At 41.8% G+C, this 18,295-nt stretch overlaps 1 protein-coding gene across 1 annotated transcript in view; it reads right to left on the bottom strand.

Annotated features, from left to right (window-relative positions):
* Positions 1–2,931: 2,931 nt before the first annotated feature.
* Positions 2,932–18,295, bottom strand: part of LOC308088037 (leucine-rich repeat transmembrane neuronal protein 4) — a 45,808-nt gene continuing 30,444 nt past the window's right edge. Inside the window, 2 exon segments of the mRNA XM_080432374.1 lie at positions 2,932–3,775; positions 3,777–3,896. Of these exon segments, the coding sequence (XP_080288500.1) occupies positions 3,665–3,775; positions 3,777–3,896 (231 nt within the window). The 3' untranslated portion in view covers positions 2,932–3,664.

Here is an 18,295-nt window from a genome sequence, read left to right as displayed (position 1 = left end):
TCTGCCACCCGAGGTAGTTGTATAAGAGTAGGCAGCTGTCTGAGAGGATCACTTTGTGTTGCAAATCCACTCCTCCGCTCCTCAAGAAACCGACTCTTGACCGCTCCAACGTCAAGAACTACAGACCTTTATCACTCCTTTCCTTTCTTTCCATAACCCTGGAACATGTTGTTTCTAACCAGCCCTCTCCCCATCTCTCACAGAACAACCTTTTGGATCCCAACCAGTCAGGATTCAAACATGCCCATTCCACTGAAAAAGCACTTCTCTTAGTCACTGGCACTCCATGCTGCAGGCTGCCTCCCACTCTGCAGTCCTCATCCTTCTTGACCTATCTGCAGCATTTAACACAGTCAACCACACCAGCTTCTCCTGAACCCCCTTTCTGACCTACATGACAGATTGCATGAGAAGGTTTGCTTTCAATTTGGACCCATCCTTTTTTGGCTTTACACCAGGTTCCTTGGCTCTGTTATCTCCACTCATAAGTTCTCCTATCACTTACACTGTGATGATACTCAACAGTTTTTCTCCTTCCCTCCCTGTGTCACACAGGTCGATGTATGCATCACTCCATGCCTGGTTGACATCTCAAAGAGGATATCTTTCCACCACCTCAAACTCAATGTAGACAAGACTGAGCTTCTCTTCTTCCCTGGAGAGTCTTTGCACCTGCAGGATCTTTATATTTCCATCGGCAACACCCTGGTGGTTCCTGTCAGAATGCGGTGGCATGCCTGGTCTTCAACCTCCCTATATTTCCACGTCCCTCCCCTTCCGTGATCCCTTCACTGGCTTCCGGTTGCTGCATGTATCCAATTAAAAACACTGGTGATGACCTACAAGGCGATCAAGGGCATGGTACCCTCTTACCTCCAGAACACGATCCACCCCAACACCCCTTCACACCCCTTCCCACATATTTTGATCAGCTAAGATCAGCTTACATTTGGCCCTCCCCTCCCTGTAACACCGCGGGCCAACACTCCAAGCATCCTAGAATCTTCTCCATCCTGGCCCCCATCGGTCAGGACAGCAGACTCGCTTCCCATTTTCCACTGCAGTCTGCAAACTCACCACTTCAGACTCTATACCTCAACCACTAGGACTCCTTATACTTTATATCACTTCTTGTGGCCAATACTGATAGATGCTAGTGCAAATGTATGTTGGGTATTTGTTCAAATATGCTATGCATGTTATTTAGCTACATATTGTATACTGTGCTTGTCCACAGATGCAAGTCATGTTTGTCTGGTATCCTAGTTACTTTGTAGCACTTGTTTACTTTGCCGTCTATTTACTTGACCATGTTGTTTGCTGACTAAAGGTTTCATGCCACTTACTCCTTGCTCTGGATAAGAGTGTCTGCTAAATGCCTAAATTGCAAATTGTAACTGATTTGGATAATTCACATGGTAAGACATTTACCTTGGTTTATTTGTATGCTAAACAGGGTTTAAATTTGAAATGTACACACAAATGTGCACACATGATGACTAAAGTGTACAATTAGGTTACTAGATATACAGTATAGATATATAATTTTTTTTTTACAAAGAGAGATAATTGTTACAATAAGAACAATCCCATGAATATCACATCTAACAGGAAAAACAAACTTCCCTGATGAATAATGCACCAAGCGTTGTACTTGTGAGTGAGTTTATTTTCCATTTGTGTTTAATTCTCTGCTTGATAAAATCAATTACAATCAACATCAAAATCATTAAAGTAATCAAAAGTCTTCATCAAAAATATATGCAGTGCCGGCATGATGTGTGTGGGCTGTACATTTTACATGACGATTACTCTGCCTGTTATTCTCCAACTTGTCTCTCTAATCTTGGGTAATTTAATTTGAGTGGCTCATTTCTTGAGATGAAAACGCTAGGGAGTTGAGCAGAGAAAGACCTCTGACTGGCAGCATGATTAGAAAAAGCACAAAACCTTTTTTAGCTTGGTTGAACTTTAATTTGATCTGCTATTCCGTTGTACACCATGCTGCTTCCCTGATCTGTTTACTGCATTTTTGCATTTAATTACTAGCAGAATGATGAGGAGCTGAAGTAAAAATGTTTAACGAGTGCGAGGGATAGTCCAGTTATAGTCCTCCATTCCTCTTCAGGAGGCATGGGAATGTTTTATTGGAAAATGGAAAGACACACTGCTACTGGAGCTCTTCTGCTAAAGGAGATATCAAGGGTCAGTTAGGACATGAGCTCACCAATCAATATACCTTCACCCACACCCACCACTCACACCCCTCCCATTTCCATTGAGAAACATTTTAATTTTCATTAACCTGACCCTTGCTGCAGGCTACTATGTGGTGGATTAATTGTCTCCTCGCACTCCATCAGGGTATCCAGTCTCCTTTCAGGACTGGATTTGTACATTCCCTTAACTCCCTCTGCCCAGTCTTCAATGCAGCAACGTTTGGCTTAGCAGGGGAGACCAAGGCGTTTCGAGCATTGTTATTGCCGTCAGACTGGTATGGGCAGGAGGTGGAGATTATGTTTTCGCCCAGTCCCTCGATCCGTCCGTCCGTCCGTCTGTCTGTGTGTGTGCGTCTGTGAACAGCTAATCTCAGGTAACGCGGGACCGATCGGCATGAAACTTTGCACGCACACTCCCAGCATAGGCCAAGTTTGAAACTCCACCCCAAAGTTTTGAATAGGCCAACACAAATCAGTACACAATATCTCTAGAGTCATGTAATCAAGATCAGTCAGATTTTTCGCAAATATGTCGAAGTGTCTACATATATCATAAAGTCATACAATGTCATGTATGTTTACCTGTAGCTACAGTATAACCATTCCTCTAAAGCCTTCAACCTCCTGACTGACTGGCAACATCAGTCTTCTTAAAGAATTACAATATTTTCTCTGCAGTTCATACATCAGAAAATATAGTGAATAATGTATCTCCTTCACCAAACTTCGGAATTTGGGGGTCTAGCTCCAGCAATGAGTTTTCTACTAGTCCTATTTTCACCTACTCTGTAAGCAATGCAACAGTAATACATTTATAGCTAGCTGAATGGGACCAGTGATCAATAGGCTTCTTAAATAACCATGGATCTAGAAAGAAGTCACAAATAACCCATATATTTTAACAGTATGAGTAAACAAATAAGAACAACAGACCACAAGTGACATGACATTACAAGCAAAAAATAATAATAACAATGTATGCCTGCAACATCATGTATTAAATCAATTACCAGCTAGCTAACATTAGCAGTAGCATAGTACGTTAGCTCATGTAAAATAATTATAATAAGAACAGTATTTAACAATAATATTTGAGTATGTTCCCAGTTCTCGCCTCATACCCGCCGTGACAGGCTCAGAGCTGCTATGTGAGTGTTGAGAGACTATGAACTATGTGCTCTTGTCTTCAGACTAAATACCACATCACCCCTATCAGCATAATCTTTGTTTCAATCTGTGCTGAATAATATCTGGGAAGGGGAATTTTAAGATGATAAAAAATATATATAATATATATATTTATAATAAAATAATAAATAGACCGTAATAAGGGGCATACTGTATGGCACAACATATCCGAGGCTTAAGACCGTTAAGTCCACCCCACAGACACTGGTTGACACAGAGGTGCTTCTCCAAGCCTCGCTGTGTGCTCTGTACACAGCTCACCATTGGATGGACTGGTGGGTCTGGGTGCAAGGCAGTGTGGGCTCAGAGGGAAGGGTGGCCATGGGGCCTGTGGTGTAGGGGCATCCCGCTGGCCTGGCACCTCCCAGGAGCCTGAGTGGTAGGGGGTTCTACGCCCAAGTGGAGGTGCAGTGACAGGTGGGCAGGGCAGTAGTCTGGAACTGACTGCTCATACCGGTACAACGTCAGAGCACTCAGCTGCTGTTGTATCTGGATGGAATAAATAAAGAAAAGGGTAGAAGGGAAGGAGAGAGAGAGAGAGAGAGAGAGAGAGAGAGAGAGAGAGAGAGAGAGAGAGAGAGAGAGAGAGAAAAAACCGACGTAGGCATATAAGTCAGTCAAAAAGGTTCTGTTTGCAGCATTTTTAAAAGGGTTTCAGAGCACTCGGAGCTGTTTTTAATTAAACACATGTGGGGAGGGTAGAACAGCACTGACATTAATGCAAGCTAGACCAGTGATACAGTGGCAGGCCCTCAAGACCTGGAAGCCGGCCGTAGTGTTCAAACACCCACTTTCAGCTAAAGTGATTCATATGCAAGATGAAAGCCTTAAGCTAGAGTGCAAACATATTTTGTGCCCTCTTTTAAATGGAGTCAAGACTCCATTTAGTAGAGAGTGCTTATTACATTACAAGCACTTTGCTGATTCAAAGGGTCCTCCCAGTTTTATGTGCCACTGCGCTCTGAATTATGTCAATTAAATGGAAAATGCTACATCTAGACTTTTGTGATACCGTTAGGACTATCTTGGTGTATGTTAATGTTTCATTTGTAAAATATGAATGCACTCATGCATGTTGAAGAGCACACAGTTATGTATGTATAGCAGATAATGGCACAAAAGACATTTGCATTCAGACTCAGCTCTCATACAGTAGGTTTAAAAAAGAGAACTCCTGTTTCCTGTGAATTCTCTGTGTTTCTGATTGCTTCACATGTAGGCTAGCTGGCTACTACATTATTGTTGTATTAGATTGAATGAACGAACTAATAAAAGACTACTCCACTAAGGAAGTTGCAATGCCTTCAAAGTGCATCCATGAAAGATCACAGACCACTGTAATGTTGAATTCCAATAGGATTTACTCTAGCTGATGACCTGAGGCCTTTACAGAACATTTGTCTGCCTATAGAATCAGGTTTGGTCAATTTCACAATGCTGCCACCATTCTAAACTTGAGATCATAACTTCGAAAATGCTACACGTATTTTATCTTCCAGGAATAGTTCCGTTCAGAGTGTTCACAGCTTTAATAGAAAGTTTACTTGGAGGCACTTGACTGTCTAATTCAGCAGCTGAACTTCACATCTTAGCAAGTCAATACACTATTCATGAACAACAATGCCCTGAATGCAAAATGAGCACAGTAGGAGGTCTGCATCTGAAAGCTCGCTGCACAAATTGCCTGTAGAAAAGGCTACATTGAGAACAAATTGTCCCTAATTAGTGAAATAAGGAGAGGCAAACATATTGCTGAACATTTTAAATTAGCTCATGGCACAGGCTGGTTGGTTGAACAAATAACCTTTCTCTCTCTTTGAATGACAGTGGTTGGTAGGGCGGAACTACAGCTTAAACAGCACATTTTTATCCTTAAACAACGGATAAAATGTACTAAAATGTCTCTGGTCTAGCTCTGTTCATATCCAAACTCTATTGAGGCTATACTGTCTGAGACCAAAAAGGCTTAATGTCTGCTTCAGTGATTTCTAAGTCTCTGTTATGACAATGTTTGAATACATCTCCCTGACAGGTGTGGGATCATCATGGTTATGACAAGCAAGTTTTAGGTGAGGGAGTATCATCTGTCAAAATTCTCAGAGAAGGGAAATCCTGGTCTAATTAACTAGAAACTCCAGATATTATTCCCTTCTCTACTCTTGCAACCTACTCACTACCACTATGCAGCTTGCTTAAGATTCTACCCTTCTTAAAAGGTTGTTCACACTAGTACACGATTCCACACAGACACAGACACAGACGCACAGGCACACGCGTGCGCACGCGCACACACACACACACACACACACACACACACACACACACACACACACACACACACACACACACACACACACACACACACACACACACACACACACACACACACACACACACACACACACACACACTATCTGTCCCTGGGTAGTATGGTGATAAAATCGGTTTAACTATGATCATATTTTATCATGGCTTGATGTTTTTTTACTGCCACCTCCTCAAGCATTCATGGCCAACACTGTCACCAGCACAATGTCCTCCCACCTTTCACTTCACAAACTAATGCTCATTTTGCACTTATAGAAGACACTATGAATTAAAGTAGAATCTCTGTTTCAGGTGGGGGTGTAATGTTCTAAGAAGAAATGTGAATGTTATTTCTAGGAACTCTGCTTATTCCTTTGACAGCCATTTATTCCAACAGACACCTCCATTGTAATATGATGTGGTTGATGAAGTTTGTGTAAATCTGTCTCATGTCTCGACAGAGGGAACTAATATTTTAAGCATTTCCATTGGTAGGTGTAGTTTAATTGAATTACACTAGCAATATTGAGCTGCACTGCCCGGCTCAATGTAATTCTCTACATCGATCATCAACCATTTGCAAGGCTGAAGGCAAAATTGTCAGTGATTTCTTTCTTTTATGCCCATATATGGCGATCCCTGATATCAGTATGTATCCATACATGGGCATATAGGTTGGATCGGCGGTTCTGTACAACTAGATCTCCATATATGCCAATACAGTACATGGGCATGTCGGATCGGGTGTTCTGGACAACCCGCCTATCCAAACGACACAGCGCCAGGCACCACACTCCCTTGAGTCCTCGCCGATGCACGAACCAAGTTATACCTATATACTATACATATGACCATATATGGGCATAGCAGGATCTGTGGTTCTGGACAACCCGATCTCCATAGGCTATGCCTACTGTATACTGTATATGTGCATATTCGGTAGTATTGCTGGTTCTGGACAATCGGCGAACCGACCGACTCGATGGCTGGCACGGCACTCCCTCAGGTCGTCGGCGACCACACGTAGAGTCGGTCAATCGGACGGTTCTCAAAATACGTGAACTACAGACGGACGTACAGATGTACGTACATACAGACATTTTGTGCATTTATTGTAGGATAATGCAAAATGGAGGTTTGGAATCCAGCTCATGATCTCTGCTATAATTTCTGTCACTCTAAACAGCATATGGTTTAAGTAAGTACATTCAACCCAGAATCCAACCAATTGTCAAAACCAGATATTTGGGAAAACACAGAAGGAGGGAGCGCACACCTGTGTTGATGAGGTGCTGGCCACGGCAGGTGACAGTATTGACAAAGTATGAGGCCGCACACAGGGGTGTCGTTACGCGGGGGCTTCGGTGGCTATAGCCACCAATGTTTTATCCAAAGCCACCAATAAAAAATTATATTATTATATTATATATCTATAACCCTACCCCTAACCCTAAAACCGAAATAGGATGACTTAATTATAAGGAGTAATGGGATCCCAAAAAGACTTTCTTTCAAAAACAAGATGGCGAGAGCAAAAATTCCTTGCTTTGCCTTTTTCTGAAAGGATGCCCTTTCTAAAAAGGCTTACCACTGAAGTCCAACCCAAACCATTCCCTAAAACCGAAATAAAGTAACAAAAAACGGGGGGAAAAGTACCCAAATCCGCGGGGGGAGGGACACATGCACGCGCGCTGTGCGCACGTGCATGTGTCCGTTGCCTGGGGGGCTAAGCCCCCAACCTAGTAGAGACCTAGCAACGCGTCTGGCCGCACAGCTCTTAGCCACGATGCAAAAAGTTTCTTTTAAAATGAAACCAAAGTTTCAACAGTGAAGTCTTCCTCAGGGTTTAACAGAGAATTAATGCACTCATCACTTATAGGGACTGGGACAAAGGTGTGTTCATTACATGGGAGTGTCCTCAATCTACCCATCAGCATGGGTGGGGTGGAAAATTACCCATTTACTACCATACTAAAATAGTGTGTTGGCCACTGTAGTGGTAACACACTAATTTAGTATGGCAGTGAATTATGCACGTTTCATAATTTCATTATTCATACTTAAATATTGAATATAAAAGATTGAATATTAAATATACAACAACAATATACAACAAAATACATGTTACTGGGAAGCTCTGAGACATATACATTTATGGTGATCATATGGTAACAGATAGGAACAAAACCAACATTAGGAGACAGAAAAAGAGACTGGATCAAGAACTCTCCATAATAAAGGAGGGGACAGTTGCCAGTGCTCAAGTGTGAAGAGCTCTTGGACAAGAGACTGCACAGGGAGAACAACACCACCTTGTGTCATCTGTCTGTTTGACGCATTTGGGTCAAAAATAGTAAAACAAGATTCAATGATACTTGATGATAGTACAGTGGAGGGTGGGAAAAACCTTTAGGGGAAAACATTTTTAAAGAACAAAATTCCAATACTATATTTCTAATATCTTTCTGAAGGAAAAAGGGAATGTATAACAATGCAAAAAAACAAAAAAAAATACAGATTGGGCCCAATTGATTGAAGAGAGGGGTAGAGGGGAACATGTCCAGGCTGGAATAACCTATAGAGACACACAGCCGGAAGCGGAAGGCCTACAAATCCACGCCCACTTTTGACACAGCGCCCGCTACTCGAGGTCCGTTAGAACGATGAACTGCAGCTCTCAATGCAATCTCTATGAGAGGCATTGTAAAATACCGTCATTTCACTGGTTAACTACTGAGGCTGTAGCGATTTTTTTTGTGTTCTAATAATCTGTCCCATTTGTTTAATTTGTCCTTTTTAATGTCCCATATCTTTCATCTCGATATACTACCCACAATATACTATAATATACTCCATCAGTATGTCAAAACCGCTAGCATCGGAGATCCAGAGTTTAAGTGGTCGCATGGTATATACGTCACGGACGCATCCCTTGAGGTTTTCAATACCCAGAAAACTGGCGAAAGTGGCCGTTTTCAATATGTTTTGGTCATTATCTCTGGAACAGAAGGTCCAATCTGCTCAGTTCAAAGCTTGTTGGATGCGTGACTTTGAGGACATTAAGCACGCAATGACACGTTTTCGGGTTATTTGTTTTTTTTAGGGGAGGCGAGATCTTAGTTGGGCTCTACAGTGGGTACGCCACTGGTCGGCGCTCGGCGCTCGTAAAGACAGTGATGTCACTGAAATGCGACAACTTGTCTGTCTGCTGTCTACCCTCTGCTGTGTTAACATTATGGGTAACTCGTTAAAGTGGTAAATTAAATGTGAAACACATCAACTATTAAGAAAACAAGAAGATATGTTAACAAAGACACTCCATACATTTGGAAACATATTTTTATTTAAATCAATATCGTCTTCAGTTAATGCAGGATAATTTTAAAAGTAGGCTAACTCTCATATCCTCTCATAGGGATTGCATTGGCAGCTGCAGTTCATCGTTCTAACGGACCTCGAGTAGCAGCGCTGTCTCAAAAGTGGGCGTGGATTTGTAGGCCTTCCGCTTCCGGCCGTGTGTCTCTATGGTGGACGTTTAAGCTCCACTCACTCTCAAAGAAAAGGTCTCAAATCGAAATTTGACATTAAGGCCATTCAAAAAGTGTATCCAAAAGGCTTCTCTCTTAAGCAATGTATTGTCCAGATGACCAGATCAGAAATGGAATGACCAGTCTCAATAAAATGTTCTGCAACAGGGTATACCAAATATTTGCATCTGATGGAACTGCAGTGTTCCGCTATGTGCGTCTTGTGCACGTGTGGTTTTACCAACATAACATTTTCCACATGGGCAGTAAATAACATATATAACACCCTTTGTGTTACAGGAGATGATCCCCTTAATGGGGATTCTTTTGCCTGAATGGGTGTCAGAAACTGCAAGGTTCATTTTCCCTCCGCTCCACAAGGAGACACCACAATGGGGTTCAGTGGTACCTCACTTCCTCCCACTATAAAAGCAGGACTGGATTCCCCTTCTCCCCTTGTCCTTTGTTTCCTAACACATGCAAGCCGGCCTGTGTGTGTGCCGTGTGCTGCTGATGTACTGATGTTTGCCATGCGTCTGTTAAACCTGGTATAATGTAAGTTCCAGTGTTTTACTTCTAGTAATGTGGATTATATTTAAGAATTGATGAACTTGAGTTATATGGATATTTAGATGTGTTTAATATTATGAAGTAAATACTTGGCCAATTATTATTTTGATGATATACAATACCTTAATGTATAATATGATCTAAAGGCCATATTTATGTTTGATATTTTATCTGGCATGATATTATCATTTGTTTCTTTGTTTCTTTGTTTAGAACCATGGCAATCATCATGAAACCCAATGTCAACACTATACATCATTATCCTATACATCAATAAACTGGATATTTGATTGCAACCTTGTTTCCTGGTAGTTTGTGGCTCCAGTTTGAACTTTAAATCCTAACCATGGGGATGTTGAAAAGCTGTACATTTAAAAGTGCCGTTACATTGTGCGCAAGCGCCACACTTATAATTCCCATCTGGAATTGTGCTAAGGGTGCGTTGCAAGCTCTTAACTGGAGGATTAAAACCAGATATTTAAACATCAGCAGCAGACATCATGTACTGTATATATGCAGGAAATACACAAAAAGGGATTTATGTTTGGCAGCACAACTAACCAGAATCTCCCCCCCCCCCCCATCATTTTATGCTTTATTTCATAGATAAGGGAGTGTAGAGACCAAGGGCAGAGAGAGAGGAGAGAAATGTGAGTGACTGAGCCACCAGGTTTCCCCTAACCACATGGGTAGCATCCTTCACACTGGGCAGAGTGCTCTTATCCTCTGACTATTTCAGCAAGACTAGGCAATTTAAATATGCCTTTGACCGTGTAAAGAATAAAATAATAAAAGGTTTTTTGGCCAAACAATTGAAGCAAGCATCAAGGTTTAATCAAGAATATTGGGAAAGAGCTGGCTGTTATGGTTGAAGCTCTAAGAGGCAGATGACTCACTGGCTAGTGCAGTCTGGATAGCAGCCAACAGCACTGCTATAAGGCTGAACACTGCAAACAGTGGCGACTTCAACATCTTCCATTAAACTAAGGAAGTCTTCTCCTATCTGTATCTACAGTGCTACTGAACTACTCAAAAGGATATAAAAGGAACACATATCTTTGTTGCAATGACTTTACTGTGAAAAGCCCTCCATTTTCCTATTGACTGTTGTATCTACTGCCTTTTGGGCTCTTGGCCAAGGTACACAAAATCCTCAGTGCTAATTTATCCATTTGTAACTGACAATGTACACATGTCACACATGAACAGTCAGAGTTAAATGAACACTGGATTTTACTGTGAGTGTGTAATGGAATAGGGATTTGGCCATGCCATTTGTCTTCAAGTTAACAGTTTAAAGTAACTCTGTTTGAACCTAATTTACCCTTAAGAAAATTCAAAAGATAAGAGTTATCTTTTGTCCACATGTCATTGTGTTCAATGTCATGCACACAGCAAACTGCTCATTGCAATCCTTTATTTGACCCAATTGAATAAGTCATATTTAAACCTTATGTGCTATGGTAGCAAGATTGCATCATCTTCCAAATTTGCAATATATTAAAACCACTAATCTGAATGTCCCTCATGAGTCGTAACCCCCTTGGCATATAGTTCTCTTTTGAAAACGAGTGCTGTAGATTTGAGGCTAATACTAACTGCATTAAATCTACTGGTTTACTACTCCAGTGCACATAGCTCTCAGTAAATACTAATAAACAAAATAATTTACTGTATTCTGTGTAGTCTGCTTTTTGCAGAATTTTACCAATGAAATCAATCCACAAATTAATGCTTTACCACACCTGCTGGTGCCTTGCAATGTCTTATTTCTATTTTTTGAAAAGGATCTAGTAGATACATCACAGTAACAGAACCATGAAGCACCCATCAGTAAACGAGGTACAGTAGAGCACAAAGCTGGGCACTGCACTTCCTTGGGCCGTCAGCAATACACTGTGTAAATGTGTGAAGTCGAGAGAGATGAGCACTTCGTGAGAAACACATGGCCATTTGGAGCGGGCTGGTTCTGAAGAACCGCCCATCCATTCAACTTCACCCTTGACACGCCGTGGGTCCTCAGTAATTATACACCCGCCAAGTGTGAAATGGATCGGATGAACAGTTCTCGAGCTATGCAAAGGACAGACATATAGAGATTCCTCCTGGAATTTATGGATAGATGCAGACTTTACATTTGAGTACTCTGGTTAATTGCACACAGTAACTGCGGATCCCAGGGAAGATTTGAATAGGACACTTATGACACTGCATGCTGCCATTAACTCAATTTCCTGCGCTATTACCTTTTTATATAGCTTATAAAAGCATTCACTTAAGTTGTTCTTCTTTATGGCTGCTGTGAATTTGGGTCAAGTTGCACCTAAAGGATTCTCAGTGACTTACAGTACGTGACAGACAGCTGCTTTGTGCCGGCATGCCTCAGATTGGCACATTAAAAGGACCATTTCACTCATAATACATCTGAACTGAATTCTGTCACAGCCTTCAGAGTAAATGATTCTTCAACAGAGACTTTCAGTCCCAGCAGTATCCCTCAGCGAGGGATACTACCCTAAGGTCATGCGATTATTATTATTACCCCCATTGCATTTTGTAATGACACATGCAGAGCTGTGTTCAAAGCGTTTTGATCCATGCTAGTTACACTATGCTGATACAGCATACTGTGGTTACTTGTTCACATATTGTTGATCTATTATTTCGATGCATTGTTAATTGTTTTTAAATGTATTGACCACAAATGCTAAGAATGCTATTTAATTAGCATGTTGTTTAGGTTTGGTGTTTGCCTGGTATCCTAGATAGCAATTAACTGTTTTCCTTTGCACTCTACTAACGTAACCATTTACCCTGTCGTAGTTTGGCATGGGTTCATGTCATTTACTCTGATCTTGCTCTGGACAAGCGCACCTGCAAAATACCAACATTCTAATTCTAATTTTACATGGAGAAGTGTCCTCTTGACAATATCATGGAGAGAATGCATTCAAACTACTGTATTTAAAACTCATTAACTCTCAAGATGAAAAGTCAGTTCAAGTGTGATAGTACAGTATGTGCAGAGTAACTCAATGGTGTGTGTGTGTGTGTGTGTGTGTGTGTGTGTGTGTGTGTGTGTGTGTGTGTGTGTGTGTGTGTGTGTGTGTGTGTGTGTGTGTGTGAAGCCCCTTTAAAAACATCCTTGGCCCTGGCTGCGCTGCTGCTCTCTGTCAGCTGGATAATTCACTCAGCGGTCAACACTGCAGTGAGAGAGAGCACAGACAGGCCTCTATTATCATCGTTGGCTATTAAGCTACACACCCATGGATGCTGAATGGCATGCTAATGGCTGCAAAGACCACTTCTATGTAGATCTTTGCTTCGCATGGATAAATAGCAGAATGGCTTGACTGAGCATGAAAGACGTGAGAATACGTTTTTGGGGAAAAACAACGTCGTTTTTTAAAACGTTTTAAAACATATGTTCAAATGCAGCACCACATAATGTGGATGATAATTAGAACAAATAGTAGGACATGCACTTGTAGATGGTAAGAGCTGATCATAACATTTTATTTGGAAAAATACTACATAATGCAATGGCGTGTCAGACAAGCTCTCGCGTGTCAGAAAAGCTCTCATTGAAGTCGTTGCTTCTAATTGACAAAGCTGTACACAACACCATATGTTGTGCAAGAGATCCATTCAGATGCTCTTATTTGTCGTCAAATATAACATAATCCTTCAGCTGGGGGAGGTTTATCTTTCCATAATGCTGCTCATCCTATTTTCTGCTCTTTAATGTTGGACTGTATGCTAAGACTTCTTATTTACTGGATGGATGTTTTATCAGTCCTAATAGACTCTTTTCCGATGTATGGAGAGATACAAACCACTGCTAGACTTGATTATAGAAAGCAAGGAGGATGAATGTCTTTTTTTTCTGTTGTACATGGATCAATCCATCATGTTATGGATTGATCCATGAGCAGAGAGAAAAGACATGCTGTATGTACAGAACTGTACGATTCACTCTCCAGCTTTCCCTCACTTACTGTTTTTCCTGCCTTTACACACCCACACACTCCCCTGAGCGCGCACACACACACACACACACACACACACACACACACACACACACACACACACAGAGCAGTGCTGACTGCCAAAACGCTCATTAAATGCCTCGATCCTCAGTTTTTTGATAATTATGTCATTTCTAAGGTCACAGTGGTACGTACATATTTATTCATAGCTTCATAGTCATGGAACAAACAAGGATAATACTGCAGATCTTGCTTCAACTCCAACTATCTTTAGTGCATGATAAAACATTCACTACACAGTTTTTATTTTTCATATGAACACGGACTGACAGTGATCTTATTTTATCATAACCCAGATGGTGAATTGCCATGGCTCACAGTTTGTAACATAAACGTGTGGCACTATAAATAGTGAATCAAACCTTGTTGCGTGTGTAAAAGAATTGGCATTATATATTATAACACTGTACTTGATGTGATTGACATGAGCCTAGACTCTAGCACAGTATGGTCTTTCATGACATACTAATTCAAGGCTGTGGAGATTATCCCTTAAATTAACCATTTAACATAACTTTTACATGAATGTTCTTGATGTTTTAGTAATGTAATGCTGGATAGGTAGAAATCTTTCATGGTATGGAATATTTTATTTTGGAAACCTGTGTTATTCTTCTAGCAGAGAAATGACAGAACAAAGCCAAAATGATAAGCCTCATGTATTGAGCAGATGAAACACACAGGTTCAACAGGATCATAAGACAGCACAAAGGATATCTTTGACTCAATTTACTATTCACCTTCTCATAAAAACCAAAAGTACCCTAGGAAGACAGAGGCTGTCAGATATACTAGGAGCCAGACTAAAATCACTTTCTTGCACCAAGAACAGACTCTATTTCATATATATATCCACAAGTTTCCTAAGGCATTATGGGCATCACTTCCTGTCGATTTGATCCCTGACACCTGATCAAATTGACAGGAAGTGATGCCCATAATAATGCCCAAGGAAACGTGCGGATATATATATATTTTATCAGCATTGCAAAATGAGATGTCAAGCTAATGCTGCAAATGACATCATTTCTGAAGTGCAATAAAACAGTTTACCAGAAAAGGCCACACCTTCAAACAAATATAGATGCAAGATGTTTAAGTATAGAACATCACTGTGGGTGGTGTGGGATGAGGGAATGGAGCGCTGAAGAGATGAGGTGAGGATAACGATGAGGGGAGGTGAGGATGGAGGCATGAAGGAATGAAGGTATGACGGGATGATGGGATGAGGGCTGAAGGGATGAAGGGATGAAGGACTAAAGAGATAAGGGGATGATGTGTAAGTAGCCTGGGAATCCAGGGGTACAGGTGTGGGATGACTCTGGGACCCTAAGACTTTGGCTTGGGTGTCCATTGTGCATGAGATGCTGGTGAAGGATGCTGAAGACCCCCCCCCCCCTCCAAAAAAAAGAGAGCACAATCACAGAATAAGGGTGGGGTGAGCATTTGAGATCATTGGAGTTAGAGCGGATGTATTCATGGTACTGTATGGCAGTGGTTCTCAAAGTAGGGCCCATGGGTCCTTGAAGGGGTTCCAGCAGGTTAATATGTCTTTGAAGCTTACCCAATTTAAACCCTGGTGTTTTTTAAAACTCTGTGTCTCTGTAGAATATTAGTATGGATTTTAACTACCGAAATCTGGGTTTTCCATATCCACTTTCTGAAAACGGGTACAATGCAGTGCACGCAATTCAGATGTGGTGTAACGTCACACAGCGAACACCAATCAGAGCCTCACTAAAGGCAGCATCATGCAATGAAACAAATGCAGTGATACAAAACAAGCACTGCCCCGTAACACGACACCACCGTGCGTTGTGTCAACGAGGTAGTCATCAACGAGGTCGTGACTGCCTTGTTCTTTCTGTAGGTGAATTTGGTGACTATACTCTTGCATTACCCATTGTTCTGGAGGATCAAATGTATCCATAATTGGGTGGAATATGGAATGGACAGGCCTCTATTATCATCGTTGGCTATTAAGCTACACACCCATGGATGCTGAATGGCATGCTAATGGCTGCAAAGACCACTTCTATGTAGATCTTTGCTTCGCATGGATAAATAGCAGAATGGCTTGACTGAGCATGAAAGACGTGAGAATACGTTTTTGGGGAAAAACAACGTTGTTTTTTAAAACGTTTTAAAACATATGTTCAAATGCAGCACCACATGCTGTGGATGACAATTAGAACAAATAGTAGGACATGCACTTGTAGATGGTAAGAGCTGATCATAAAATTTTATTTGGAAAAATACTACATAATGCAATGGCGTGTCAGACAAGCTCTCGCGTGTCAGACAAGCTCTCATTGAAGTCGTTGCTTCTTATTGACAAAGCTGTACACAACACCATATGTTGTGCTAGAGATCCATTCAGATGCTCTTATTTGTCGTCAAAATAACATAATCCTTCAGCTGGGGGAGGTTTATCGAAAATCTGGGTTTTCTACCGAAATCTGGGTTTTCCATATCCACTTTCTGAAAACGGGTATAACGCAGTGCACGCAATTCAGATGTGGTGCAACGTCACACAGCGAACACCAATCAGAGCCTCACTAAAGGCAGCATCATGCAATGAAACAAATGCAGTGATACAAAACAAGCACTGCCCCGTAACACGACACCACCGTGCGTTGCGTCAACGAGGTAGTCATCAACAAGGTCGTGAGGGATATTTGGCTTTGTCGCCTACTGGAAATCATATAGTATGAATGGGGTTGCAATCACTACCCCGAGCAGATCCGTGCAACAGCCAATGAGAGAACAGTACCAGCCAGGTGGCTAGGGGAGTGTCGCTGGACATGACAGCTCTTGTCTACTACTTTTCTGCTCTTGCCCGCAACAAAAATGTATTGCCATTTAGTCCCGCAATATTACCATCCAGTCCTGTATAAGCCTGCAATATTTCCATTGAGATCCAAAAACATTACAGAACAGAATGAGAGAGTGGGAGGGCTATTAATTTGAGAGGAATTGCACACAGAGAGAGAGAGTTTGTGTTTATTTTCGAACACACGAGAGAGAGAGAGAGAGAGAGAGAGAGAGAGAGAGAGAGAGAGAGAGAGAGAGAGTGAGAGAGAGAGAGAGAGAGACTCCGCTCCGCTGTAGCCTACCCATTAGGGGAAATGATGTTCTCCTCTGAATGTAGACATAATATTCATATCTTGCAATATGCAAAGTAAAGCATGAGCACACATGCTCCAGGTGCTTTATATCTGGTTTATTGCAGGACGGTGCGGGATTTTGCGGGCCCGAGGGTTTTAATTTTGACCGCCTGTTCCCGACCGCAAGTATTTAAATATTGCCCGCGCCTGCAAGATTTGCATTGGGACCTGCGGGTACCGCGGGAACACGCTCTCGATGCAGGGCTCTACTCTCGCCGATGACTCCTGTGAAAGATCTTGCCGTGTGTAATCCTTTGTCGGCGATCAATCATATAGTATGAAAACCACAACGATATTATGACAGCCGATTTCAAGCAGAGACTTGTGTAGTGTGAAATGCATAACGATCTGATGACTTTAAAAGTCCTACAGTGAGGTGCCCTTACACTGATATATCTGATATCTGCTGTTAAATGATGTCTCACCTGCATGTGTGACTATATTCACAAGGGGCTACGTTTCTATACTGTATCTGTTGCCATTTTATTGCTATTGCTCTTTAAACTATGCACCTTATGTATTTAACTGCCTCATTCCATTGCCATGTTTTCCTTTTAACCATGCTCCTTATGTATTTACTCATATTATGAATATATTTTTTTTTTTAAAGTACTGACAGTTAACACAGAGGACATAACCATTTCCCTCTGTGTCCCGTCTGCCACTGCGGACGGGACGGTGCTCGAGGCAGTCGGGGACTTAAAATATCTCGGGCCTGGACTACTTCAACGGAACAGGACCTGAAGGTCCGGAGGGCACTTGCCTGGAATGCCTTGCATGGGATGAGGAGAGTGTGGAAATCAGACATGGGAGAAGACCTCAAGAGGCGACTGTTCGTATAGCTAGTGGAGTCAGTACTCACAGCACAACAGTAAAGGGCCCTGGATAGAGTCTACACTAAGACTGCTACAAATAGTACTAGGTGTCACATGGACGGACCACATCAGAAATATCGTCCTCTACGGGGACCTACCACGGGTCACAGACAAAGCCAGAGAGAGAAGGATAAGGCTGGCAGGGCACTGCGTCAGGCACCCAGAACTAGTGGCAAGCAAACTGACACTATGGGTGCCAACCCAGGGCAAAGCCAGGAAAGGCAAGACACACACCATCTACTGTACGTAGATGCACAGCGGCACGACAGCTTAGTTAACAAATAACAACACTGTAGAGCTCAAGTTTAGTTAAACAACTAAAAATGGGACTGGTCTTCAAAATTGTAAATGCAGATTTGCCCGAAATGCCCCCTATATCTGTATAAATACCTC

Source organism: Gymnoscopelus braueri (assembly GCF_963280865.1).
Source record: "Gymnoscopelus braueri genome assembly, chromosome: 7".
Taxonomy (NCBI): Eukaryota; Metazoa; Chordata; class Actinopteri; order Myctophiformes; family Myctophidae; genus Gymnoscopelus; species Gymnoscopelus braueri.
Note: the sequence above shows the minus strand (reverse complement) of the source record. Positions and strands in the feature narration are given on the sequence as shown.